The sequence below is a fragment of the Coregonus lavaretus genome (assembly GCF_964263955.1).
Source record: "Coregonus lavaretus genome assembly, chromosome: 13".
NCBI lineage: Eukaryota > Metazoa > Chordata > Actinopteri > Salmoniformes > Salmonidae > Coregonus > Coregonus lavaretus.
This window is the reverse complement of record NC_140000.1, coordinates 12,300,606-12,327,549: the sequence shown is the minus strand read 5'-3', so window position 1 is coordinate 12,327,549 and position 26,944 is coordinate 12,300,606. Positions and strand designations below refer to the sequence as shown.

At 42.8% G+C, this 26,944-nt stretch overlaps 3 protein-coding genes across 4 annotated transcripts in view; 1 reads left to right on the top strand and 2 right to left on the bottom strand.

Moving 5' to 3' along the window:
* The window catches only part of LOC311140491 (multiple epidermal growth factor-like domains protein 8), a 29,106-nt gene extending 28,647 nt beyond the window's left edge, over positions 1-459 (bottom strand). For both annotated transcript variants that reach the window (XM_084175570.1, XM_084175571.1), the window contains exon 1: positions 11-459. In XM_084175570.1, coding sequence (XP_084031696.1) covers positions 11-59 — 49 coding nt within the window. In that variant the 5' untranslated portion in view covers positions 60-459. The remainder of the gene's footprint in view (positions 1-10) is intronic.
* Positions 1-26,944, top strand: part of LOC311139364 (sperm acrosome membrane-associated protein 6-like) — a gene marked incomplete at its 5' end in the record, with an annotated part of 1,014,348 nt that overhangs the window by 822,274 nt on the left and 165,130 nt on the right. The window lies entirely within an intron of this gene.
* trim35-28 (tripartite motif containing 35-28) lies at positions 829-6,220 on the bottom strand. The gene is made up of 6 exons (XM_084174349.1): positions 5,529-6,220; positions 3,117-3,212; positions 2,379-2,609; positions 2,178-2,200; positions 1,967-2,085; positions 829-1,766 (listed from the first exon to the last, which is right to left on the bottom strand). The coding sequence occupies exons 1-6, from the start codon at positions 5,955-5,957 to the stop codon at positions 1,228-1,230; spliced, it is 1,437 nt and encodes a 478-aa protein (XP_084030475.1). The 5' UTR covers positions 5,958-6,220; the 3' UTR covers positions 829-1,227.

The window sequence follows — 26,944 nt, the reverse complement described above, 5'->3', positions numbered from 1 at the left end:
ATTAGCTTACCTTCCCATGCATTTGTGATACTCACCAGATCCCGTGTCTCCGTCCCCATGATATTTTACATTGTCAGTGAGTTGTGAGCGACACAATGCAAAACTGCTTGTGAGATAGCTAAGGTTAGCTAGCAATGGCTACCAAAGAGGGTCGTCGGAATCCAGCACTGGCCTCCAGTCCCCGGCGTCCGGAATCACGGGAGGACACGGACCACCCTCCGTAGGGGCTCGCGCTTACTGGTTGGCTGCTAGCCAGTTAGCGAGCAAGCTAACTTTACTCCAGATACAAAAGCGCAGTCGTTGGCCATCTATTCAATGATGGTTAGCTAAATCATAATAATAATGAAATATGTCTGTCGCAGCTTCAGACACATCTTCATAATTTAGCCATAATGTATGCTCTTACGCCTTGGCACACCAGCCAGCGTGAAATGTTACTTGCTTATTGCCTGACGCCAGGTGATGTTTGTTGTTTTTGTATATGGCAGCCTCCCACACAAAAGGCTCCTCTTCCTCTTCTTTAAAGTTTTATGGCACACTACACCTATTGGTGTATTGCCGCCACCTACTGTACGGGGTATTGAAACAAAAACAAAAAATATTCCATTGTACGCGCTGCTTCTTCTTCTTCTTTAAGGTTTTATGGCAGACTATAAAAATACAAACTCTAGTTTCCCATAGTATGTTAAAAAAAAGAAAAGAATGAATGAATAATGAATAATATAAATAAAATCAATTTGATTGAGAGCAAAACACTTCGGCATTCACTCAAACCTAAGACAATGAAAAGTAAGAAATTATCATAATGCATTATTTCATGTCATATGATCAAATTGTCACTTAGATTTTTATTTGAAACATTACATCAAGTCACTATAATATCATACAACACTGTCAAGAAAATATGCAATCATGTGCCTTATTAGATTATTTTTTTTACATTAGATGAGCAAATTAAGCATCATATAGAATAGGCTTGTACAAAGACTAAGACAATTTGGCATAGACTAATTAGTAAATGAATGGTACCCGAACTACCCGCACTGACTCCATCTTGCACTGACCCTACATAGACTCCCTAGACACACATATATATATACTGTATATACACATCCATGTTAGGCTGCCTTCTATAACATGTGACCTCTATATAAGTGAGTACTACTACTGCCTATCAGCTATTGAACCAGACTCTTAGCACTCTGTAGTGACTGTCACACTGCCCTGTCAGGCAGTATGAATGGTCACCTTGGCCGGGTTAACCTCCATCGGGGTGCTGTGGAGCCCAGGACCAAATATGGGGAACACTCTCTCTGTAAACTCGTGTGTGAAGGTGCACAGGTGCTTCCCACCGTTGCCTGCGTCCCAAAATGACACCTCCCCCTTATCCATGTTTAGCTTGACCCGGATCCTCTCCGGCCGCCTCTCCACGGCCAGCACTGTGCGTTTGCCCGTCAGGGCGTTGTACACCCCTTTGCTCAGCCCGATGGTCCACACGCCCCTGTCTGTGGACACGGTGAACTTCCTCTTGCGAGCCACAGACTCCTTACAGACTCCCAGGATCCACTTTGGGTTGTCTCCAACATGGACCTCCCAGCGGTGCTTGCCGGAGCGGAAGCCCTCAGCTCCAAGGACGAAGACACAGGGGTCGAAGCGCTCGGGGTTGTCCGGGAGGGACTGCCGCTCTGGGCTGTCCCGTACGCTGGCCAGGTCTGGGGACAGGGAGAGCCAGGGAGAGGCCGTGTTAGGGTCCATCACCACTGGGACTGGAGAGAGAGAGAGAGAGATGTGTTACAAAACATTATGATTGAAGCGTAACTGTTGCTCAAAGTGTTTCCTCCTTCATTCAAAACATTGACCCCTTACACGTTATATAGCCATCCACACCCATTGTATTGTGTGTCATAACTTATGTATCAAGTTATAACCCTAACCTAACCCCTTGTCCTTTAGTACATGTACTCACTGCATGTGACGTGAGCCTGCATGCTCTTCCAAATGCTGTAGCCCAGAGAGCCCACGTGCTTGGCCATGTTCAGGAGAGCATCTGAAGGATTCTGGGGGTCTTCACGAGGCCACTGGGCTCTGTGAAAACATGCCATCATAGAAGATGACCATGATATTAGAAGGAGGGTACATGAACTGTAGGGCAACTGATAGGATGTTACTGTACTTACTTTTTCTTTAAGGCTGGGAAGTTCTGAAAAATAACAACACAATTGAATCCATTAGTTCATTGTGAATAAGATCGACAAATGCATCCGTTCAAAAATGTCTCACTGTCATGCACAGTGACAATGTACAGTTAGGATGAGAGAGGGAGACCCCACCCCTATGAGAGAGGGAGACCCCCCCCCCATGGGACCCCTCCTGCTTACCTTCAAGAAGGTTAAATCCTCTGCCCCCATCTCCCTCTTCACTGTTTGGACCAGCTTAGTGAGGGCAGCGATGTCATGGGTCAAGGAGTTGATCCTGTCCTCCATACTGGATCTCTTGTCCTCCTCCTCGTCTGCCAGGGCCTTCAGCCTGGCAGCCTCCTCTACACACAGCACCTGATGGAGCCTCACAAACTCTGCCTTGATCTGCTTCTCTGCCTGTTCGGCCTGGCTCTGGGTACGAGAGAGGTTGGAGGAAGAGTGATGTTCTGTAATGATACTGACATACCTCTCGTCATTCATATCTCATACAACATTACTCATCTATAGACTATAATTATAGTTTCATCTAGAGGCTTTCCTGGAGTTTTTCCTTGTTAGGACTCCAGGCCCTAGGTTTGATCTACAGTCAACTATTCTGTTTATTTCCCATTCTTTCTGGAGGCTCAAGGACTCTCAGCTTGTCCATACTCATAACCAGTCAAACAGGTTGGTTCACATATCTCAATACAGAACAAATGACAGTATGATGAACATCAAACTGTTGGGCTCTGGATAGGGCACACCCATCTAGATATAACTAGTGAGGGCATCAAAGAGTTCTAACAAATCCCATTATTTTACACAAAACCTTCACCAAGATTTGTCCACATGACATTGACACATGGGCATTAGTCATGGTAATGGGTAGGTCCTACTGTGTAGATGTCAGCAGGTCAAGCAGATACAATATTATAGTACCTTTATGAAATCGACTGTGTTAGAGCATTTATTTTTCATTCTCTTGAAGGACTCCACTTTCTCCTCCAATATGTTGACTTTAATGGTCAGTTCTTCCTGCAATAGAACACATAAAACACAATTAATATCCATATTAGTTTGTGATCTAGTGACTACCAGATAATAAAAAACATACATCAACTTATTTGCAGTATTGTTTCAGGTCCTAAGCAATTGGGTGTTGACTAAGGGGGGGGGGGGGGCTCGGGGCAATAAAGCGTTGTTTACACTGCAGGCCTTAATGCTGAAATCAGTTTTGTTTTTAAAATCTGTTTTGGAATGCTGACTGTCCAAACAGCAAGTTACAAGTGACCAAATCAGATGTGTGTGTTCACAGCAGTCATTTGCTGACATGGCTACGCTAGTTGTCATAGTAACGACAGGTGTGGCCACAGTGGTGTAGGCTGATTGGTGGTGGTGCTCGTGGTTCCTATCACTCAGAAGTTATGTAGCAAGCTAAGGAGACAACAATGCCTGCCGGGAAAGTTTTATTGCTATAAGCACTAACTTGGGGAGGGAGAGCAATGGCGGAAGCAGAAGCAACGCTTGATTCTGTTGGTGCGAGTGAAGATAGATATTTCAGTATTTCACTAATATCCTCTAAGAATGGAGCTAAAAGGGCTAAAGTTGTAAATCAAGATAAGCTTCGGTATGATAACGCCACATTCCTTGTTGGAGTGTGATTCATGAGCAAGGATGTTTTTTGGGGAAACACGTTTGCGGTCACAAAGATGGTGAAGTATGCATTGGGAGAAGTGGAGTCAGATTGACCAGGAGTGGTATGATGTTGATTTCATGTGTGTCAACAGAACAAAAGGAGAAAGCACAAATTATCAATCTATGAAGTGGAATGCTATGATTATCGGAGTAGGTCACCAATAAAAGGTGTCATATCTGGCATCTCTATGGCTATTGAGGCTTCATGGTTTTTCATGTACATGCCAGGAATAGTTGATTCATGTCGCTTAACCCACACTGTGAATGGAAAGGGGGAAAGCCTTTCTGTGTTATTGAAGATGAAGAATTTCTCCCAACCCATGTAAAGCTGGGCTATATGAGATATGTGGTGCGAGCTTATGTACAAAAGCAACTTCAATGTCATAAATGTAAAAAGTTTGGCCATGTGTCAAGTGTTTGCAAACGGAATATAATTGATGACGAGTCTGAGGATGCACAATGTTGCCATTGTGATGGGAATCACGTTCCAGAGTTCCCTGAGTGCCCTGTTAGGGTGAAGGAGGATGAAGTAGCAAGGATCAGGGCTGTTGAGAAGGTCTCTTATTCAGAGTCAGTGAAAATTGTCGAAGCAGTGAGTAGAGATGATGAAGCTATGGCAGTGGATACCCAACAGTCTGTGGATGTCAGTCAGTTGAGAGATCATGAAACACTGATCGTGAAGGTTGATTTTGTTGCGTTCATTGTGCAGGTGTTTAATTGTACAGGACAAACTAACACCAAAAAAAATCAAAGAAACTGGAAATCATTGTGAAAGCGGCTAAAAGTTTCTTAGATCACCAGGATTTCACATCTGAAACATTGCAGGGAATAATGGCTGAAGATGCTTCCCCCTCTCAGGCCCCAGAACCTGTGTAGGGATCGGAGTACATTTGACTAAGTGAAGGAGTACATTGACTTTTGTTTTGTTTTTTGAGAATAATATGAGTGTTTTATTTTGTATTATTATTATTATTATTTATTAATTTTCGTTCTCAGTTCTACCCCACCCAGTAGGTGGCGACAATATGCCTTTTGGATGTAGTCCGCCAATACAATCTTGAAGAAGAAGAAGGCCTGCCATGGACGTTTCCCAGGTGATTTGAATGTTCAAAATCATAGTGTAATAACACTTTTAAAGCCTCAAAGGTTAAGATGATCCAACTTTCAAAACGAGTCACTTTTGGCTAGCCACAGCAGCAGACACAAGTCGCATGCCCAGGAATCAGATGTGTATCTGACTTCAAACATCCTATGAAGGGCCAAAGCGGTGAGGGAGTAGCGCCCTTCTCAAATGAACAGTAATCTGCAGCGCTTTGTCATGTTGTCAACAAGGCAGTATGGTGCATACAACATCTATTTTCCATAAAATAAATGTTATAATTTTCAAAATAGTTTTCATTGGGAAGGCAGATAAAGCGTTTTTTATCAAAAGCAATCACTTTGTATGTCAAAACACAGCATCCTATTAATTACTCCACGTGCTTAACCTATGTCAATTTTTGTTTTGAGCCGACTTCGGCGTCGGCCAGAGCGTGGCACCTGGCTCAAGCCCGGGAGGCAAACCGGTCCAAAACGAATGCAATCACTTTTCACCCGCCCACAAACTCCTCCCACCGGGGAAACCGGGCCCAGATAATCGAATCTCCTCACTCTCACCTTACAAAACGGCGCCCCCATGTTGAGTGGCAGCAGCTCGTGAGTCCGATGTAGAGGGACACAGTCGACGCACACCGGCTCCTCGTCCTTTACGCAGTAAAGTTGAAGCTCCAAACGGTGCAGGTTACAAAGAGACACGTTACTGATTGCGTTCCGTCCCCGCCAGCCCTTCTCTTTCTGAAAGGACTCGGTGGCGGCCATCAGCGCCCGGTTGGAGATTGGTTGCTCGCCGTCGCAGCTCTTCCTGCACACGGGACACTTCTGCCCCGGCACCTTCCAGCATTGTTCCAAGCACTCCTTGCAGAAGCTGTGGCTGCAGGAAAGAAGCACGGGCTCCCGGTAAAGATCTTTACACACCGGACAGGTCAGGTCCTCCTGAAGGAAGAATGGACCCTCTGACATTTCCTCATTCCAAGCACATTCAGCCATGGTGTCGCTGTCCGCTCTGCAGGCCCCTTCAGATAACGCGTAAAGTTTACTTTCGCTTTCTTCAAAATACTCCTTTTTATACGCTGACAGTTGTCCAGAGACACTCTTCCGTTCTGTTTTGACGGTTTACCTTTATTCTTTGTAGATTTCTTGACGCCAACACAAAACTTTAGTTTGGAAACAGGTAAAATTTGCCTTTTTGGAGAGCCGTAACCTGGAGTTCCAACTGTAACCTCCCTTCTGACTTCCTTCCGCAATGGAGTGGGTGTGTGTGTGCACAACAGTCCCTAGCGGAGTTTAGGGTGTACAACCATGTATTATACACGTTGCTTTTGAATTGGTACAAATTATGCAAAGTAAAGTATACATGATTGAATGCTGTGTCAACATGCATTACATTTTGCACATTGTGCCAGCGGGTAAATTGCTGCTGTCATTGTTATTATTCCCACAATCCATGAAATCCTCCTAAATAGATTTAGGCCTAGAAATAGACTACATGTATGTTCATTATCAATATTTTCTCTCCAACAGAGGGAGCCCAAACCTTTTTATAAATGATGCTCATAAGAGTTTTACCATTGTTTGTGATTTATGAATCACATTTATTTAATGACATTTTTCCAGTATCAAATATTTCTAAATGCAAAATTTTTTAATACACGTGATTTCTTATTTCTATATTGTGAAGAGTTTAAGACATTTTTATTATTGTAAGTATATTTAAATTAAAAATCAGTGACAGTAAGACCTGAATTCCACATTATGTGATTGCAAGTGTCTCACTGTCAATGAAATTATCTTCATCTGCTGGATGAGTCACTCCATGGCCCCACTCTGCATCAGGGTCCATCACCATGGAAACTTCTTATTTTTCAATATTTCCAATAATATTTATTTATTTATACAAGTTCTAATTATTTCAAAAAACAAATCAAATCAGTCAGGCTTTAGACACACTACATGGTTGAGCACAGTTATTACAAAGTAATACTGGTTTTATATGTTGCTAATAGGATCTGATCCCGTGGTCTGACTGGCCACCATTTCAGCGCTGAATCTCCCTTGCGTTTTAGCAGACACTCTTATCCAGAGTGACTTACAGGCGCAATTATGATTAAGTGCCTTGCTCAAGGGCACAGACAGATTTTTCACCTAGTCAGCTTGGGGATTTGAACCAGCAACCTTTCGGTTACTGGCCCAACACTCTTAACCACTAGGCAACCTCCCACCCCTTGTGGTCTGTATGTAGTAGCCGTAGACACAATATGACATAATTGATCGTAATAGCAGTGCTTGACTGAAATAGGCGCCGGTACTCATTTTGGGTGCCGGTACTGTTTATATTTAGGTGCAGGAGCTCCACAATACTTTTTGATTTAATATTTTATAAGAGGAACCGGAACTCAAGCTGTATTCCGCTCAGGTAAGCTCGGGCCCAAGTCAAGCACTGAGTAATACTAGTATGAAACCAGCGCTTTAAGCTTAAAAGGCCTCAGGCAAAGAGAAACACAGGAAACCCACAAAAGTGCAGCAGACTATGTCAAAGGGTTATATGCCCGTCCCCTACACACGCACACACTATAGGGATCACACGCTACAACATCTTCAACACACACATCTAGACCAGACCATATATAGAAATATATCTGTGTGGATCTGTTGTGGACTCTACAAACTCATCTCTGTCACACAAAGGCTACAGCAGAGCACACACTACACATCACCCCAGTGGCCAAACACACACAGACACACCATGTCTGTGGATGTACACCCCTGTCAAGTTGATGATTGGAGAAATAGGCATAATTACTCTGGTAATGAAGCAATTACTCAGAATATAATTGATAGCAAGGATATCAGCTCCTGTGCAAGATTTAACAGGGTTCAGATGATTACAGATGACTGGAATAATATTGCTATAGTTTCATATCTAGATAGAGCTTGTCATCCCCTTTGATTCCAGCTGTGTCTGACTGTGTCAGTCTGTCAGGTTAGCGGCTAGCTGTGTAGTGTGCTGTGGTGACTAGAATGATATTGCTATAGATTCAAATCTAGATAGAGCTTGTCATCCTCTTTGATTCCAGCTGTGTCTGAGTGTGTCAGGTTAGCGGCTAGCTATGTAGTGTGATGTGGTGACACCCCCCCCTTTAACAGTTTTCTAGAACTTCTTGGGGTTAGACCCACAGAGAGAGAACTGCTCCTTAAAGTAACTAACTTTGGCCTTCCGGATAGCCTGAGTGCACTTATTTCTCATTTGCCTGAACGAGAGCCAGTCAGCCTGAGTATACGTGGGCTGAGCCTTTCGCCAAATGGAATTCTTGAGGTGGAGTAACTCTGCCAGATCACGGTCGAACCAGGGGCTGAACCTGTTTTTAATTCTCATTTTCTTTATGGGGGTGTTTGTTAACAATACCGCTGAAAATATAAAAAAAGAAGGTCCAAGCGTCTTCGACAGAGGGGATCAAGCTGATTCTATACCAATTTACAGAGGCCAGGTCATGAAGGAAGGCTTGCTCATTAATTTTTTTTAGCAAGCGTCAATGACAAATCAGGACAGGTCGTTTCACTGAGCAGCCATTAGAAATAGACGACAGGCAGGCAGGCGGCAGTGGAAAGAAAGGGTGAGGAAGTGGGCAAGTTTAGGGTTTTAAGTGGCACAGTGGTTCAGAGAGAGAGAGTTTCCCTTATGACTCATCTTTGACATGAATAATAATAATAATAACAGTACATTTTATTTCAATTGCTTTTCACAACACTCAGTCACTTTACATACAGAAGAACATCAGCAGGATAAAAAGCAATACAATCGCACATTAAAATAAGTAAGTATATAAAAGTACACTAAACATGAGGACAGACTAACCATGGAGAACACTAAACATGATGACAGACTAACCATGGAGAACACTAAACTAAAACCTGTTGCCTACCCCTGCCCTAGACCCTTTGACTGAAAAAAGATTTGAGTGTGTCAGAGTACTCATCTCAACATGACAATAGACGGCTGCACCATCCACTCCAACTCCACAGTCAGGAACCCTGGTGTTACACAATTTAACTTTTAAGAAGGCACACCTGTTAATTGAAATGCATTCCAGGTGACTACCTCATGAAGCTGGTTGAGAGAGTGCCAAGAGTGTGCAAAGCTGTCATCAAGGCAAAGGCTGGCTATTTGAAGAATCTCAAATATAAAATATATTTTGATTTGTTTAACACTTTTTTTGGTTACTACATGATTCCATATGTGTTATTTCATAGATTTGATAGATTCACTATTATTCTACAATGTAGAAAATAGTAAAAATAAAAACCCCTTGAATGAGTAGGTGTTCTAAAACTTTTTACCGGTAGTGTATATAGACAAAATTAATTACTTTTTAACAATTCTGATTTTTCAGGGGGTGCTGCAGCACCCTCAGCACCCTTACTTCTGTGGCTATGAGTGTAGAGGTGCAGGAGGTCAGTAAGGTATGTGGGCGCCAGTCCATTGAGTGCTTTGTAGGTGAGCATGAACAATTTGAAGATGATCCTGTATTGAACTGGGAGCCAGTGGAGTTTAATAAAGGTGGGGGTGATGTCGTCCCCAAGGTCTGGTGTATGTGAGGACTCGTGCAGCTGAGTTTTGAATATGTTGAAGTCTGTAAAGTGTTTTGGTGGGGAGTCTGTAGAGAATGGCGTTGCAGTAGTCCAGGTGTGATAAAACATAGGCGTGAATGAGGGTTTCAGCAGTGGGGTCAATGAGAGAGGGTCTGAGTCGTGAGATGTTTTTGAGGTGGAAGAAGGTTGACTTGGTGATGTTCCGGGTGTGGGGTTCAAATGAAAGACTTGGGTCAAATGTAACATCAAGGTTCCTGACTGTGGAGTTGGAGTGGATGGTGCAGCCATCGATTGTCATGTTGAGATGAGTACTCTGACACACTCAAATCTCTTTTCAGTCAAAGGGTCTAGGGCAGGGGTAGGCAACCCTGTTCCTGGAGTGCCGATCTATTGCAGGCTTTTGTTCCAACTAGGCACCACACCTGACCAACTGAGCTAATTGATCAGTTCAGTGATTGCCTAAATTCAACACACTCCGTGACCAGGGTTACCTACCCCTGGTCTAGGGTCACAGCTATCTATCGCTCATCCTCTTACACTCACTGAGACACAGGAAGTCAGATCCTAGTGAACCAAGTTTTGTTCAAGTCTTTTGTTAGAGTCCTGGGTGGCTTTGTTTGTTGTAACAGTAAAAGACAGAGATTCTGAACAATAGTGTTGAGTGAGCCGCACAAGAAATGCGAGGTTTTGGTACCGCTAAGTTTTTAACTGTCAGCATATAGATTTTTTGTCTGGAGACTGTATCATGTATTAGGTGGTCTCCTGTTTGTCATGTCCTTGAAACTGTCTCTTATAGCTAGTGTTAGGGGTCTACGATAATGTCCTGCCATTGCAATGCTTTATCTCTTGATAATATATTGTTTGATGATACAGTATCTTAATGAATGCGGTATATGTCGATGTTCTGAAGGTCTTGTAAAATATCCCGTAAATATCTGTTAAATGTTGACTGTCTTCCTCTTTTTCTCTTCATCCCTCTCAGATGTATCTCTTCTGGTGGATCACCCACATCTTTCTATCCCTCCCTTCTCTCCTCTCTCTTGTCCAATCCCTCACGTGCAACAAGGAGACACAGTATGCTTGGTCACTGCCAGTAAGCTAATGGTGCTGCAACAAATGTCCACCAGGTAAGCCATTCGAATAAGACGTTAGTTTGTGTGTGAAATGTTCTGTGTTGTTCTAATCTCCCCGGTTATGACCTGTTTTGCCTGTCTTGACCCTGAGCCTGCCTGCCGTCTACGTCTGCCAACTATAACCAGGATTACGAACCCCTGCCTGTCCTCGGCCTGCCTTTTGCCTGCCCCTGTATATTCAAAATATCTCGGAGACTTGAACCATCTGCCCCACGTGTCTGCATCTGGGTCTCATCCTGAGTCATGATAGAATGATAGAAAACTGTAGCAGACACATGTATGCAAATAATACATTTGTAGGTATTGCTATAGTTTAATATCTAGATAGAGCTTGTCACCCCCTTTGATTCCAGCTGTGTCTGACTGTGTCAGGTTAGCGGCTAGCTGTGTAGTGTGCTGTGGTGACCCCCGCCAGATTTCTTCCACTAAAGAGCAAAATCGAGAGGTGAGGGAGGAAAGAGTGCTTTTACAGGAGACCTATTCAAAGTCACATCTTCGGTGCAAATGGTGAAACTCGGGTAGTAAAACAAATTAAGCAAAATATAACATTTTGTGATAATAATAAGTTACCCACTGGGCACAGACGTCAGTTCAACATGTAGTTTTGATTTACATTTGGTTGAGCTGTCAACTAACGTGAAATCAACCAAAAATGTCACCCTGTCATTGGATTTAGGTTCAAAGTTGGGTGAAAAAAACAACAGAATTCCCTTACGGTGATGACTTTTTGTAAATCCAATCATGACTTTGAATGTTTTGTTTGAAATTACGTGGAAACAACGTTGATTCAACCAGTTTTTGCCCAGTGGGTAGTGTGTACACCAATTAGAAAACACTAAGAATATATTAAATAACCTTTTAAACTCTGTCAAAATCAGTCCTATTATTTGCGGGGTCGTAGATGCGGTTTGTTTGCCGCACAAGCTTAGCGTCACAATAGTTAACTAAAATCACAGACCATGTTGTTGTTCCAGGAACTGGTCCCACAAAACACATCTGTAAAAGAGTTTCCTTTTTATTATTAGTACATTTCAGTTCCTGTACCATGTGGAAGTACTGCACTCAGTCAAACTTGTTACATGTGTAACAACTAACTTTTTGAAACAATTGCCTTTTTGATGATATGTTTTTGAGAACCTAATATCACGGTTTTCGGTGAAACGAGAGAGATTTATTTATTTATTTAACCTTTATTTAACTAGGCAAGTCAGTTAAGAACAAATTCTTATTTACAATGACGGCCTACCAAAAGGCCTCCTGTGGGGACGGGGGATTAAAATAAAAATATAGGACAAAACACACACCACGACAACAGAGACACCACAACACTACATAAAGAGAGACCTAAGATAACAACATAGCATGGCAGCAACAAATGACAACACAGGATGACAACAACATGGTAGCAACACAACATGGCAGCAGCACAACATGGTAGCAGCACAAAACATGGTACAAACATTATTGGGTACAGACAACAGCACAAAGGGCAAGAAGGTAGAGACAACAATACATCACATGAAGCAGCCTGTTAGTAAGGGTCCATGATTGCGTCTTTGAATGAAGAGATTAAGATAAAACTGTCCAGTTTGAGTTTTTTTGCAGCTCGTTCCAGTTGCTAGCTGCAGCAAACTGAAAAGAGTAGCGACCCAGGGATGTGTGTGCTTTGGGGACCTTTAACAGAATATGACTGGCAGAACGGGTGTTGTATGTGGAGGATGAGGGCTGCAGCAGGTATCTCAGATAGGGGGGAGTGAGGCCTAAGAGGGTTTTATAAATAAGGATCAACCAGTGGGTCTTGCGAGGGGTATACAGAGATGACCAGTTTACAGTCTAGCATGGGTAGGATGGTCATCTGAATCAGGGTTAGTTTGTCATCTGGGGTGAAAGAGGAGCGATTACGATAAGGGAAACTAAGTCTAGATTTAACCTTAGCCTGCAGCTTTGATATGTGCTGAGAGAAGGACAGTGTACCGTCTAGCCATACTCCCAAGTACTTGTATGAGGTGACTACCTCAAGCGCTAAACCCTCAGAGGTAGTTATCACACCGGTGGGGAGAGGAGCATTCTTCTTACCAAACCACATTACCTTTGTTTTGGAGGTGTTCAGAACAAGGTTAAGGGCAGAGAAAGCTTGTTGGACACTAAGAAAGCTTTGTTGTAGCGCGTTTAACACAAAATCTGGGGAGGGACCAGCTGTGTATAAGACTGTATCATCTGCATATAAATGGATGAGAGCGCTTCCTACTGCCTGAGCTATGTTGTTGATGTAAATTGAGAAGAGCGTGGGGCCTAGGATCGAGCCTTGGGGTACTCCCTTGGTGATAGGCAGTGGCTGAGACAGCAGATGTTCTGACTTTATACATTGCACTCTTTGAGAGAGGTAGTTAGCAAACCAGGCCAAAGACCCCTCAGAGACACCAATAATCCTTAGCCGGCCCACAAGAATGGAATGGTCTACCGTATCAAAAGCTTTGGCAAAGTCAATAAAAATAGCAGCACAATATTGCTTAGAATCAAGGGCAATGGTGACATCATTTAGGACCTTTAAGGTTGCAGTGACACATCCATAACCTGAGCGCAAACCAGATTGCATACCAGAGAGAATACTATAGACATAAAGAAAGTCAGTCAGTTTTTCCAAAACTTTTGATAAACAGAGCAAAATAGAAATTGACCTATAACAGTTTGGATCAGCTTGATCTCCCCCTTTAAATAAAGGACGCACCGTGGCTGCCTTCCAAGCAATGGGAACCTCCCCAGAGAGGAGAGACAGGTTAAAAAGGTCAGAGATAGGCTTGGCGACGATAGGGGCAGCAACCTTAAAGAAGAAAGGGTCTAAACCATCTGACCCAGATGTTTTTTTGGGGTCAAATTTAAGGAGCTCCTTTAGCACCTCGGACTCAGTGACCACCTACCGGGAGAAACTTTGTAGAGGGGGAAAAAGAGGGAGGAGCATCAGGGCTAGTCGCATTAGAAGGGGTGGTAGATGAGGAAATGTTGGACGGGCAAGGAGGCATGGCTGAGTCAAATAGGAATCCTGACTTAATGAAGTGGTGATTAAAGAGCTCAGCCATGTGCTCCTTATCAGTAACAACCACATCATCAACATTAAGGTACATGGGCAGCTGTGAGGAGGAGGGTTTATTCTCCAGGTCTTTAACCGTCTCACTGTCAATCAAATTATCTTCATCTGCTGGATGAGTCACTCCCACTCTGCATCAGGGTCCATCACCATAGAAACTTCTTATTTTTCAATATTTCCAATAATATTTATTTATTTATACAAGTTCTCATTATTTCAAAAAACAAATCAAATCAGTCAGGCTTTAGACACACTACATGGTTGAGCACAGTTATTACAAAGTAATACTGGTTTTATATGTTGCTAATAGGATCTGATCCCGTGGTCTGACTGGCCACCATTTCAGCGCTGAATCTCCCTTGCGTTTTAGCAGACACTCTTATCCAGAGTGACTTACAGGCGCAATTATGATTAAGTGCCTTGCTCAAGGGCACAGACAGATTTTTCACCTAGTCAGCTTGGGGATTTGAACCAGCAACCCTTCGGTTACTGGCCCAACACTCTTAACCGCTAGGCAACCTCCCACCCCTTGTGGTCTGTATGTAGTAGCCGTAGACACAATATGACATAATTGATCGTAATAGCAGTGCTTGACTGAAATAGGTGCCGGTACTCATTTTGGGTGCCGGTACTGTTTATATTTAGGTGCAGGAGCTCCACAATACTTTTTGATTTAATATTTTATAAGAGGAACCGGAACTCAAGCTGTATTCCGCTCAGGTAAGCTCGGGCCCAAGTCAAGCACTGAGTAATACTAGTATGAAACCAGCGCTTTAAACTTAAAAGGCCTCAGGCAAAGAGACACACAGGAAACCCACAAAAGTGCAGCAGACTATGTAAAAGAGTTATATGCCCGTCCCCTACACACGCACACAAACACACACTATATGGATCACACGCTACAACATCCTCAACACACACATCTAGACCAGACCATATATAGAAATATATCTGTGTGGATCTGTTGTGGACTCTACAAACTCATCTCTGTCACACAAAGGCTACAGCAGAGCACACACTACACATCACCCCAGTGGCCAAACACACACAGACACACCATGTCTGTGGATGTACACCCCTGTCAAGTTGATGATTGGAGAAATAGGCATAATTACTCTGGTAATGAAGCAATTACTCAGAATATAATTGATAGCAAGGATATCAGCTCCTGTGCAAGATTTAACAGGGTTCAGATGATTACAGATGACTGGAATAATATTGCTATAGTTTCATATCTAGATAGAGCTTGTCATCCCCTTTGATTCCAGCTGTGTCTGACTGTGTCAGTGTGTCAGGTTAGCGGCTAGCTGTGTAGTGTGCTGTGGTGACTAGAATGATATTGCTATAGATTCAAATCTAGATAGAGCTTGTCATCCTCTTTGATTCCAGCTGTGTCTGAGTGTGTCAGGTTAGCGGCTAGCTATGTAGTGTGATGTGGTGACACCCCCCCCTTTAACAGTTTTCTAGAACTTCTTGGGGTTAGACCCACAGAGAGAGAACTGCTCCTTAAAGTAACTAACTTTGGCCTTCCGGATAGCCTGAGTGCACTTATTTCTCATTTGCCTGAACGAGAGCCAGTCAGCCTGAGTATACGTGGGCTGAGCCTTTCGCCAAATGGAATTCTTGAGGTGGAGTAACTCTGCCAGATCACGGTCGAACCAGGGGCTGAACCTGTTTTTAATTCTCATTTTCTTTATGGGGGTGTTTGTTAACAATACCGCTGAAAATATAAAAAAAGAAGGTCCAAGCGTCTTCGACAGAGGGGATCAAGCTGATTCTATACCAATTTACAGAGGCCAGGTCATGAAGGAAGGCTTGCTCATTATTTTTTTTTAGCAAGCGTCAATGACAAATCAGGACAGGTCGTTTCACTGAGCAGCCATTAGAAATAGACGACAGGCAGGCAGGCGGCAGTGGAAAGAAAGGGTGAGGAAGTGGGCAAGTTTAGGGTTTTAAGTGGCACAGTGGTTCAGAGAGAGAGAGTTTCCCTTATGACTCATCTTTGACATTAATAATAATAATAATAACAGTACATTTTATTTCAATTGCTTTTCACAACACTCAGTCACTTTACATACAGAAGAACATCAGCAGGATAAAAAGCAATACAATCGCACATTAAAATAAGTAAGTATATAAAAGTACACTAAACATGAGGACAGACTAACCATGGAGAACACTAAACATGATGACAGACTAACCATGGAGAACACTAAACTAAAACCTGTTGCCTACCCCTGCCCTAGACCCTTTGACTGAAAAAAGATTTGAGTGTGTCAGAGTACTCATCTCAACATGACAATAGACGGCTGCACCATCCACTCCAACTCCACAGTCAGGAACCCTGGTGTTACACAATTTAACTTTTAAGAAGGCACACCTGTTAATTGAAATGCATTCCAGGTGACTACCTCATGAAGCTGGTTGAGAGAGTGCCAAGAGTGTGCAAAGCTGTCATCAAGGCAAAGGCTGGCTATTTGAAGAATCTCAAATATAAAATATATTTTGATTTGTTTAACACTTTTTTTGGTTACTACATGATTCCATATGTGTTATTTCATAGATTTGATAGATTCACTATTATTCTACAATGTAGAAAATAGTAAAAATAAAAACCCCTTGAATGAGTAGGTGTTCTAAAACTTTTTACCGGTAGTGTATATAGACAAAATTAATTACTTTTTAACAATTCTGATTTTTCAGGGGGTGCTGCAGCACCCTCAGCACCCTTACTTATGTGGCTATGAGTGTAGAGGTGCAGGAGGTCAGTAAGGTATGTGGGCGCCAGTCCATTGAGTGCTTTGTAGGTGAGCATGAACAATTTGAAGATGATCCTGTATTGAACTGGGAGCCAGTGGAGTTTAATAAAGGTGGGGGTGATGTGGTCCCAAGGTCTGGTGTATGTGAGGACTCGTGCAGCTGAGTTTTGAATATGTTGAAGTCTGTAAAGTGTTTTGGTGGGGAGTCTGTAGAGAATGGCGTTGCAGTAGTCCAGGTGTGATAAAACATAGGTGTGAATGAGGGTTTCAGCAGTGGGGTCAATGAGAGAGGGTCTGAGTCGTGAGATGTTTTTGAGGTGGAAGAAGGTTGACTTGGTGATGTTCCGGGTGTGGGGTTCAAATGAAAGACTTGGGTCAAATGTAACATCAAGGTTCCTGACTGTGGAGTTGGAGTGGATGGTGCAGCCGTCGATTGTCATGTTGAGATGAGTACTCTGACACACTCAAATCTCTTTTCAGTCAAAGGGTCTAGGGCAGGGGTAGGCAACCCTGTTCCTGGAGTGCCGATCTATTGCAGGCTTTTGTTCCAACTAGGCACCACACCTGACCAACTGAGCTAATTGATCAGTTCAGTGATTGCCTAAATTCAACACACTCCGTGACCAGGGTTACCTACCCCTGGTCTAGGGTCACAGCTATCTATCGCTCATCCTCTTACACTCACTGAGACACAGGAAGTCAGATCCTAGTGAACCAAGTTTTGTTCAAGTCTTTTGTTAGAGTCCTGGGTGGCTTTGTTTGTTGTAACAGTAAAAGACAGAGATTCTGAACAATAGTGTTGAGTGAGCCGCACAAGAAATGCGAGGTTTTGGTACCGCTAAGTTTTTAACTGTCAGCATATAGATGTTTTGTCTGGAGACTGTATCATGTATTAGGTGGTCTCCTGTTTGTCATGTCCTTGAAACTGTCTCTTATAGCTAGTGTTAGGGGTCTACGATAATGTCCTGCCATTGCAATGCTTTATCTCTTGATAATATATTGTTGGATGATACAGTATCTTAATGAATGCGGTATATGTCGATGTTCTGAAGGTCTTGTAAAATATCCCGTAAATATCTGTTAAATGTTGACTGTCTTCCTCTTTTTCTCTTCATCCCTCTCAGATGTATCTCTTCTGGTGGATCACCCACATCTTTCTATCCCTCCCTTCTCTCCTCTCTCTTGTCCAATCCCTCACGTGCAACAAGGAGACACAGTATGCTTGGTCACTGCCAGTAAGCTAATGGTGCTGCAGCAAATGTCCACCAGGTAAGCCATTCGAATAAGACGTTTGTGTGTGTGTGTGTGTGTGTGTGTGAAATTTACTATGTTGTTCTAGTCTCCCCGTTTACGACCTGTTTTGCCTGTCTTGACCCTGAGCCTGCCTGCCGTCTACGTCTGCCAACTATTACCAGGATTACGAACCCCTGCCTGTCCTCGACCTGCCTTTTGCCTGCCCCTGTATATTCAAAATATCTCGGAGACTTGAACCATCTGCCCCACGTGTCTGCATCTGGGTCTCATCCTGAGTCATGATAGAATGATAGAAAACTGTAGCAGACACATGTATGCAAATAATACATTTGTAGGTATTGCTATAGTTTAATATCTAGATAGAGCTTGTCACCCCCTTTGATTCCAGCTGTGTCTGACTGTGTCAGGTTAGCGGCTAGCTGTGTAGTGTGCTGTGGTGACCCCCGCAGATTTCTTCCACTAAAGAGCAAAATCGAGAGGTGAGGGAGGAAAGAGTGCTTTTACAGGAGACCTATTCAAAGTCATATCTTCGGTGCAAATGGTGAAACTCGGGTAGTAAAACAAATTAAGCAAAATATAACATTTTGTGATAATAATAAGTTACCCACTGGGCACAGACGTCAGTTCAACATGTAGTTTTGATTTACATTTGGTTGAGCTGTCAACTAATGTGAAATCAACCAAAAATGTCACCCTGTCATTGGATTTAGGTTCAAAGTTGGGTGAAAAAAACAACAGAATTCCTTTACGGTGATGACTTTTTGTAAATCCAATCATGACTTTGAATGTTTTGTTTGAAATTACGTGGAAACAACGTTGATTCTACCAGTTTTTGCCCAGTGGGTAGTGTGTACACCAATTAGAAAACACTAAGAATATATTAAATAACCTTTTTAAACTCTGTCAAAATCAGTCCTAATATTTGTGTGGTCGTAGATGCGGTTTGTTTGCCGCACAAGCTTAGCGTCACCATAGTGAACTAAAATCCCAGACCATGTTGTTGTTCCAGGAACTGGTCCCACAAAACACATCTGTAAAATAGTTTCCTTTTTATTATTAATACATTTCAGTTCCTGTACCATGTGGAAGTACTGCACTCAGTCAAACTTGTTACATGTGTAACAACTAACTTTTTGAAACAATTGCCTTTTTGATGATATGTTTTTGAGAACCTAATATCACGGTTTTCGGTGAAACGAGAGAGATGTATTTATTTATTTAACCTTTATTTAACTAGGCAAGTCAGTTAAGAACAAATTCTTATTTACAATGACGGCCTACCAAAAGGCCTCCTGTGGGGACGGGGGATTAAAATAAAAATATAGGACAAAACACACACCACGACAACAGAGACACCACAACACTACATAAAGAGAGACCTAAGATAACAACATAGCATGGCAGCAACAAATGACAACACAGGATGACAACAACATGGTAGCAACACAACATGGCAGCAGCACAACATGGTAGCAGCACAAAACATGGTACAAACATTATTGGGTACAGACAACAGCACAAAGGGCAAGAAGGTAGAGACAACAATACATCACATGAAGCAGCCTGTTAGTAAGGGTCCATGATTGCGTCTTTGAATGAAGAGATTAAGATAAAACTGTCCAGTTTGAGTTTTTTTGCAGCTCGTTCCAGTTGCTAGCTGCAGCAAACTGAAAAGAGTAGCGACCCAGGGATGTGTGTGCTTTGGGGACCTTTAACAGAATATGACTGGCAGAACGGGTGTTGTATGTGGAGGATGAGGGCTGCAGCAGGTATCTCAGATAGGGGGGAGTGAGGCCTAAGAGGGTTTTATAAATAAGGATCAACCAGTGGGTCTTGCGAGGGGTATACAGAGATGACCAGTTTACAGTCTAGCATGGGTAGGATGGTCATCTGAATCAGGGTTAGTTTGTCATCTGGGGTGAAAGAGGAGCGATTACGATAAGGGAAACTAAGTCTAGATTTAACCTTAGCCTGCAGCTTTGATATGTGCTGAGAGAAGGACAGTGTACCGTCTAGCCATACTCCCAAGTACTTGTATGAGGTGACTACCTCAAGCGCTAAACCCTCAGAGGTAGTTATCACACCGGTGCGGAGAGGAGCATTCTTCTTACCAAACCACATTACCTTTGTTTTGGAGGTGTTCAGAACAAGGTTAAGGGCAGAGAAAGCTTGTTGGACACTAAGAAAGCTTTGTTGTAGCGCGTTTAACACAAAATCCGGGGAGGGACCAGCTGTGTATAAGACTGTATCATCTGCATATAAATGGATGAGAGCGCTTCCTACTGCCTGAGCTATGTTGTTGATGTAAATTGAGAAGAGCGTGGGGCCTAGGATCGAGCCTTGGGGTACTCCCTTGGTGATAGGCAGTGGCTGAGACAGCAGATGTTCTGACTTTATACATTGCACTCTTTGAGAGAGGTAGTTAGCAAACCAGGCCAAAGACCCCTCAGAGACACCAATAATCCTTAGCCGGCCCACAAGAATGGAATGGTCTACCGTATCAAAAGCTTTGGCAAAGTCAATAAAAATAGCAGCACAATATTGCTTAGAATCAAGGGCAATGGTGACATCATTTAGGACCTTTAAGGTTGCAGTGACACATCCATAACCTGAGCGCAAACCAGATTGCATACCAGAGAGAATACTATAGACATAAAGAAAGTCAGTCAGTTTTTCCAAAACTTTTGATAAACAGAGCAAAATAGAAATTGACCTATAACAGTTTGGATCAGCTTGATCTCCCCCTTTAAATAAAGGACGCACCGTGGCTGCCTTCCAAGCAATGGGAACCTCCCCAGAGAGGAGAGACAGGTTAAAAAGGTCAGAGATAGGCTTGGCGATGATAGGGGCAGCAACCTTAAAGAAGAAAGGGTCTAAACCATCTGACCCAGATGTTTTTTTTGGGTCAAATTTAAGGAGCTCCTTTAGCACCTCGGACTCAGTGACCACCTGCCGGGATAAACTTTGTAGAGGGGGAAAAAGAGGGAGGAGCATCAGGGCTAGTCGCATTAGAAGGGGTGGTAGATGAGGAAATGTTGGACGGGCAAGGAGGCATGGCTGAGTCAAATAGGAATCCTGACTTAATGAAGTGGTGATTAGAGCTCAGCCATTTGCTCCTTATCAGTAACAACCACATCATCAACATTAAGGTACATGGGCAGCTGTGAGGAGGAGGGTTTATTCTCCAGGTCTTTAACCGTCTCACTGTCAATCAAATTATCTTCATCTGCTGGATGAGTCACTCCATGGCCCCACTCTGCATCAGGGTCCATCACCATGGAAATTTCTTTTTTTTCAATATTTCCAATAATATTTATTTATTTATACAAGTTCTAATTATTTCAAAAAACAAATCAAATCAGTCAGGCTTTAGACACACTACATGGTTGAGCACAGTTATTACAAAGTAATACTGGTTTTATATGTTGCTAATAGGATCTGATCCCGTGGTCTGACTGGCCACCATTTCAGCGCTGAATCTCCCTTGCGTTTTAGCAGACACTCTTATCCAGAGTGACTTACAGGCGCAATTATGATTAAGTGCCTTGCTCAAGGGCACAGACAGATTTTTCACCTAGTCAGCTTGGGGATTTGAACCAGCAACCTTTCGGTTACTGGCCCAACACTCTTAACCACTAGGCAACCTCCCACCCCTTGTGGTCTGTATGTAGTAGCCGTAGACACAATATGACATAATTGATCGTAATAGCAGTGCTTGACTGAAATAGGCGCCGGTACTCATTTTGGGTGCCGGTACTGTTTATATTTAGGTGCAGGAGCTCCACAATACTTTTTGATTTAATATTTTATAAGAGGAACCGGAACTCAAGCTGTATTCCGCTCAGGTAAGCTCGGGCCCAAGTCAAGCACTGAGTAATACTAGTATGAAACCAGCGCTTTAAGCTTAAAAGGCCTCAGGCAAAGAGAAACACAGGAAACCCACAAAAGTGCAGCAGACTATGTCAAAGGGTTATATGCCCGTCCCCTACACACGCACACACTATAGGGATCACACGCTACAACATCTTCAACACACACATCTAGACCAGACCATATATAGAAATATATCTGTGTGGATCTGTTGTGGACTCTACAAACTCATCTCTGTCACACAAAGGCTACAGCAGAGCACACACTACACATCACCCCAGTGGCCAAACACACACAGACACACCATGTCTGTGGATGTACACCCCTGTCAAGTTGATGATTGGAGAAATAGGCATAATTACTCTGGTAATGAAGCAATTACTCAGAATATAATTGATAGCAAGGATATCAGCTCCTGTGCAAGATTTAACAGGGTTCAGATGATTACAGATGACTGGAATAATATTGCTATAGTTTCATATCTAGATAGAGCTTGTCATCCCCTTTGATTCCAGCTGTGTCTGACTGTGTCAGTCTGTCAGGTTAGCGGCTAGCTGTGTAGTGTGCTGTGGTGACTAGAATGATATTGCTATAGATTCAAATCTAGATAGAGCTTGTCATCCTCTTTGATTCCAGCTGTGTCTGAGTGTGTCAGGTTAGCGGCTAGCTATGTAGTGTGATGTGGTGACACCCCCCCCTTTAACAGTTTTCTAGAACTTCTTGGGGTTAGACCCACAGAGAGAGAACTGCTCCTTAAAGTAACTAACTTTGGCCTTCCGGATAGCCTGAGTGCACTTATTTCTCATTTGCCTGAACGAGAGCCAGTCAGCCTGAGTATACGTGGGCTGAGCCTTTCGCCAAATGGAATTCTTGAGGTGGAGTAACTCTGCCAGATCACGGTCGAACCAGGGGCTGAACCTGTTTTTAATTCTCATTTTCTTTATGGGGGTGTTTGTTAACAATACCGCTGAAAATATAAAAAAAGAAGGTCCAAGCGTCTTCGACAGAGGGGATCAAGCTGATTCTATACCAATTTACAGAGGCCAGGTCATGAAGGAAGGCTTGCTCATTAATTTTTTTTAGCAAGCGTCAATGACAAATCAGGACAGGTCGTTTCACTGAGCAGCCATTAGAAATAGACGACAGGCAGGCAGGCGGCAGTGGAAAGAAAGGGTGAGGAAGTGGGCAAGTTTAGGGTTTTAAGTGGCACAGTGGTTCAGAGAGAGAGAGTTTCCCTTATGACTCATCTTTGACATGAATAATAATAATAATAACAGTACATTTTATTTCAATTGCTTTTCACAACACTCAGTCACTTTACATACAGAAGAACATCAGCAGGATAAAAAGCAATACAATCGCACATTAAAATAAGTAAGTATATAAAAGTACACTAAACATGAGGACAGACTAACCATGGAGAACACTAAACATGATGACAGACTAACCATGGAGAACACTAAACTAAAACCTGTTGCCTACCCCTGCCCTAGACCCTTTGACTGAAAAAAGATTTGAGTGTGTCAGAGTACTCATCTCAACATGACAATAGACGGCTGCACCATCCACTCCAACTCCACAGTCAGGAACCCTGGTGTTACACAATTTAACTTTTAAGAAGGCACACCTGTTAATTGAAATGCATTCCAGGTGACTACCTCATGAAGCTGGTTGAGAGAGTGCCAAGAGTGTGCAAAGCTGTCATCAAGGCAAAGGCTGGCTATTTGAAGAATCTCAAATATAAAATATATTTTGATTTGTTTAACACTTTTTTTGGTTACTACATGATTCCATATGTGTTATTTCATAGATTTGATAGATTCACTATTATTCTACAATGTAGAAAATAGTAAAAATAAAAACCCCTTGAATGAGTAGGTGTTCTAAAACTTTTTACCGGTAGTGTATATAGACAAAATTAATTACTTTTTAACAATTCTGATTTTTCAGGGGGTGCTGCAGCACCCTCAGCACCCTTACTTCTGTGGCTATGAGTGTAGAGGTGCAGGAGGTCAGTAAGGTATGTGGGCGCCAGTCCATTGAGTGCTTTGTAGGTGAGCATGAACAATTTGAAGATGATCCTGTATTGAACTGGGAGCCAGTGGAGTTTAATAAAGGTGGGGGTGATGTCGTCCCCAAGGTCTGGTGTATGTGAGGACTCGTGCAGCTGAGTTTTGAATATGTTGAAGTCTGTAAAGTGTTTTGGTGGGGAGTCTGTAGAGAATGGCGTTGCAGTAGTCCAGGTGTGATAAAACATAGGCGTGAATGAGGGTTTCAGCAGTGGGGTCAATGAGAGAGGGTCTGAGTCGTGAGATGTTTTTGAGGTGGAAGAAGGTTGACTTGGTGATGTTCCGGGTGTGGGGTTCAAATGAAAGACTTGGGTCAAATGTAACATCAAGGTTCCTGACTGTGGAGTTGGAGTGGATGGTGCAGCCATCGATTGTCATGTTGAGATGAGTACTCTGACACACTCAAATCTCTTTTCAGTCAAAGGGTCTAGGGCAGGGGTAGGCAACCCTGTTCCTGGAGTGCCGATCTATTGCAGGCTTTTGTTCCAACTAGGCACCACACCTGACCAACTGAGCTAATTGATCAGTTCAGTGATTGCCTAAATTCAACACACTCCGTGACCAGGGTTACCTACCCCTGGTCTAGGGTCACAGCTATCTATCGCTCATCCTCTTACACTCACTGAGACACAGGAAGTCAGATCCTAGTGAACCAAGTTTTGTTCAAGTCTTTTGTTAGAGTCCTGGGTGGCTTTGTTTGTTGTAACAGTAAAAGACAGAGATTCTGAACAATAGTGTTGAGTGAGCCGCACAAGAAATGCGAGGTTTTGGTACCGCTAAGTTTTTAACTGTCAGCATATAGATTTTTTGTCTGGAGACTGTATCATGTATTAGGTGGTCTCCTGTTTGTCATGTCCTTGAAACTGTCTCTTATAGCTAGTGTTAGGGGTCTACGATAATGTCCTGCCATTGCAATGCTTTATCTCTTGATAATATATTGTTTGATGATACAGTATCTTAATGAATGCGGTATATGTCGATGTTCTGAAGGTCTTGTAAAATATCCCGTAAATATCTGTTAAATGTTGACTGTCTTCCTCTTTTTCTCTTCATCCCTCTCAGATGTATCTCTTCTGGTGGATCACCCACATCTTTCTATCCCTCCCTTCTCTCCTCTCTCTTGTCCAATCCCTCACGTGCAACAAGGAGACACAGTATGCTTGGTCACTGCCAGTAAGCTAATGGTGCTGCAACAAATGTCCACCAGGTAAGCCATTCGAATAAGACGTTAGTTTGTGTGTGAAATGTTCTGTGTTGTTCTAATCTCCCCGGTTATGACCTGTTTTGCCTGTCTTGACCCTGAGCCTGCCTGCCGTCTACGTCTGCCAACTATAACCAGGATTACGAACCCCTGCCTGTCCTCGGCCTGCCTTTTGCCTGCCCCTGTATATTCAAAATATCTCGGAGACTTGAACCATCTGCCCCACGTGTCTGCATCTGGGTCTCATCCTGAGTCATGATAGAATGATAGAAAACTGTAGCAGACACATGTATGCAAATAATACATTTGTAGGTATTGCTATAGTTTAATATCTAGATAGAGCTTGTCACCCCCTTTGATTCCAGCTGTGTCTGACTGTGTCAGGTTAGCGGCTAGCTGTGTAGTGTGCTGTGGTGACCCCCGCCAGATTTCTTCCACTAAAGAGCAAAATCGAGAGGTGAGGGAGGAAAGAGTGCTTTTACAGGAGACCTATTCAAAGTCACATCTTCGGTGCAAATGGTGAAACTCGGGTAGTAAAACAAATTAAGCAAAATATAACATTTTGTGATAATAATAAGTTACCCACTGGGCACAGACGTCAGTTCAACATGTAGTTTTGATTTACATTTGGTTGAGCTGTCAACTAACGTGAAATCAACCAAAAATGTCACCCTGTCATTGGATTTAGGTTCAAAGTTGGGTGAAAAAAACAACAGAATTCCCTTACGGTGATGACTTTTTGTAAATCCAATCATGACTTTGAATGTTTTGTTTGAAATTACGTGGAAACAACGTTGATTCAACCAGTTTTTGCCCAGTGGGTAGTGTGTACACCAATTAGAAAACACTAAGAATATATTAAATAACCTTTTAAACTCTGTCAAAATCAGTCCTATTATTTGCGGGGTCGTAGATGCGGTTTGTTTGCCGCACAAGCTTAGCGTCACAATAGTTAACTAAAATCACAGACCATGTTGTTGTTCCAGGAACTGGTCCCACAAAACACATCTGTAAAAGAGTTTCCTTTTTATTATTAGTACATTTCAGTTCCTGTACCATGTGGAAGTACTGCACTCAGTCAAACTTGTTACATGTGTAACAACTAACTTTTTGAAACAATTGCCTTTTTGATGATATGTTTTTGAGAACCTAATATCACGGTTTTCGGTGAAACGAGAGAGATTTATTTATTTATTTAACCTTTATTTAACTAGGCAAGTCAGTTAAGAACAAATTCTTATTTACAATGACGGCCTACCAAAAGGCCTCCTGTGGGGACGGGGGATTAAAATAAAAATATAGGACAAAACACACACCACGACAACAGAGACACCACAACACTACATAAAGAGAGACCTAAGATAACAACATAGCATGGCAGCAACAAATGACAACACAGGATGACAACAACATGGTAGCAACACAACATGGCAGCAGCACAACATGGTAGCAGCACAAAACATGGTACAAACATTATTGGGTACAGACAACAGCACAAAGGGCAAGAAGGTAGAGACAACAATACATCACATGAAGCAGCCTGTTAGTAAGGGTCCATGATTGCGTCTTTGAATGAAGAGATTAAGATAAAACTGTCCAGTTTGAGTTTTTTTGCAGCTCGTTCCAGTTGCTAGCTGCAGCAAACTGAAAAGAGTAGCGACCCAGGGATGTGTGTGCTTTGGGGACCTTTAACAGAATATGACTGGCAGAACGGGTGTTGTATGTGGAGGATGAGGGCTGCAGCAGGTATCTCAGATAGGGGGGAGTGAGGCCTAAGAGGGTTTTATAAATAAGGATCAACCAGTGGGTCTTGCGAGGGGTATACAGAGATGACCAGTTTACAGTCTAGCATGGGTAGGATGGTCATCTGAATCAGGGTTAGTTTGTCATCTGGGGTGAAAGAGGAGCGATTACGATAAGGGAAACTAAGTCTAGATTTAACCTTAGCCTGCAGCTTTGATATGTGCTGAGAGAAGGACAGTGTACCGTCTAGCCATACTCCCAAGTACTTGTATG

Excerpts from the sequence above, each read along its gene's own strand:
- trim35-28 (XM_084174349.1), bottom strand. The coding sequence starts at position 5,957 with ATGGCTGAATGTGCTTGGAATGAGGAAATGTCAGAGGGTCCATTCTTC. Across the intron at positions 2,086-2,177 it reads TTCCCAGCCTTAAAGAAAAA|AGCCCAGTGGCCTCGTGAAG; the intron begins GTAAGTACAGTA and ends ATGTTTTCACAG. Across the intron at positions 1,767-1,966 it reads GCAGGCTCACGTCACATGCA|TCCCAGTGGTGATGGACCCT; the intron begins GTGAGTACATGT and ends CTCTCTCTCCAG.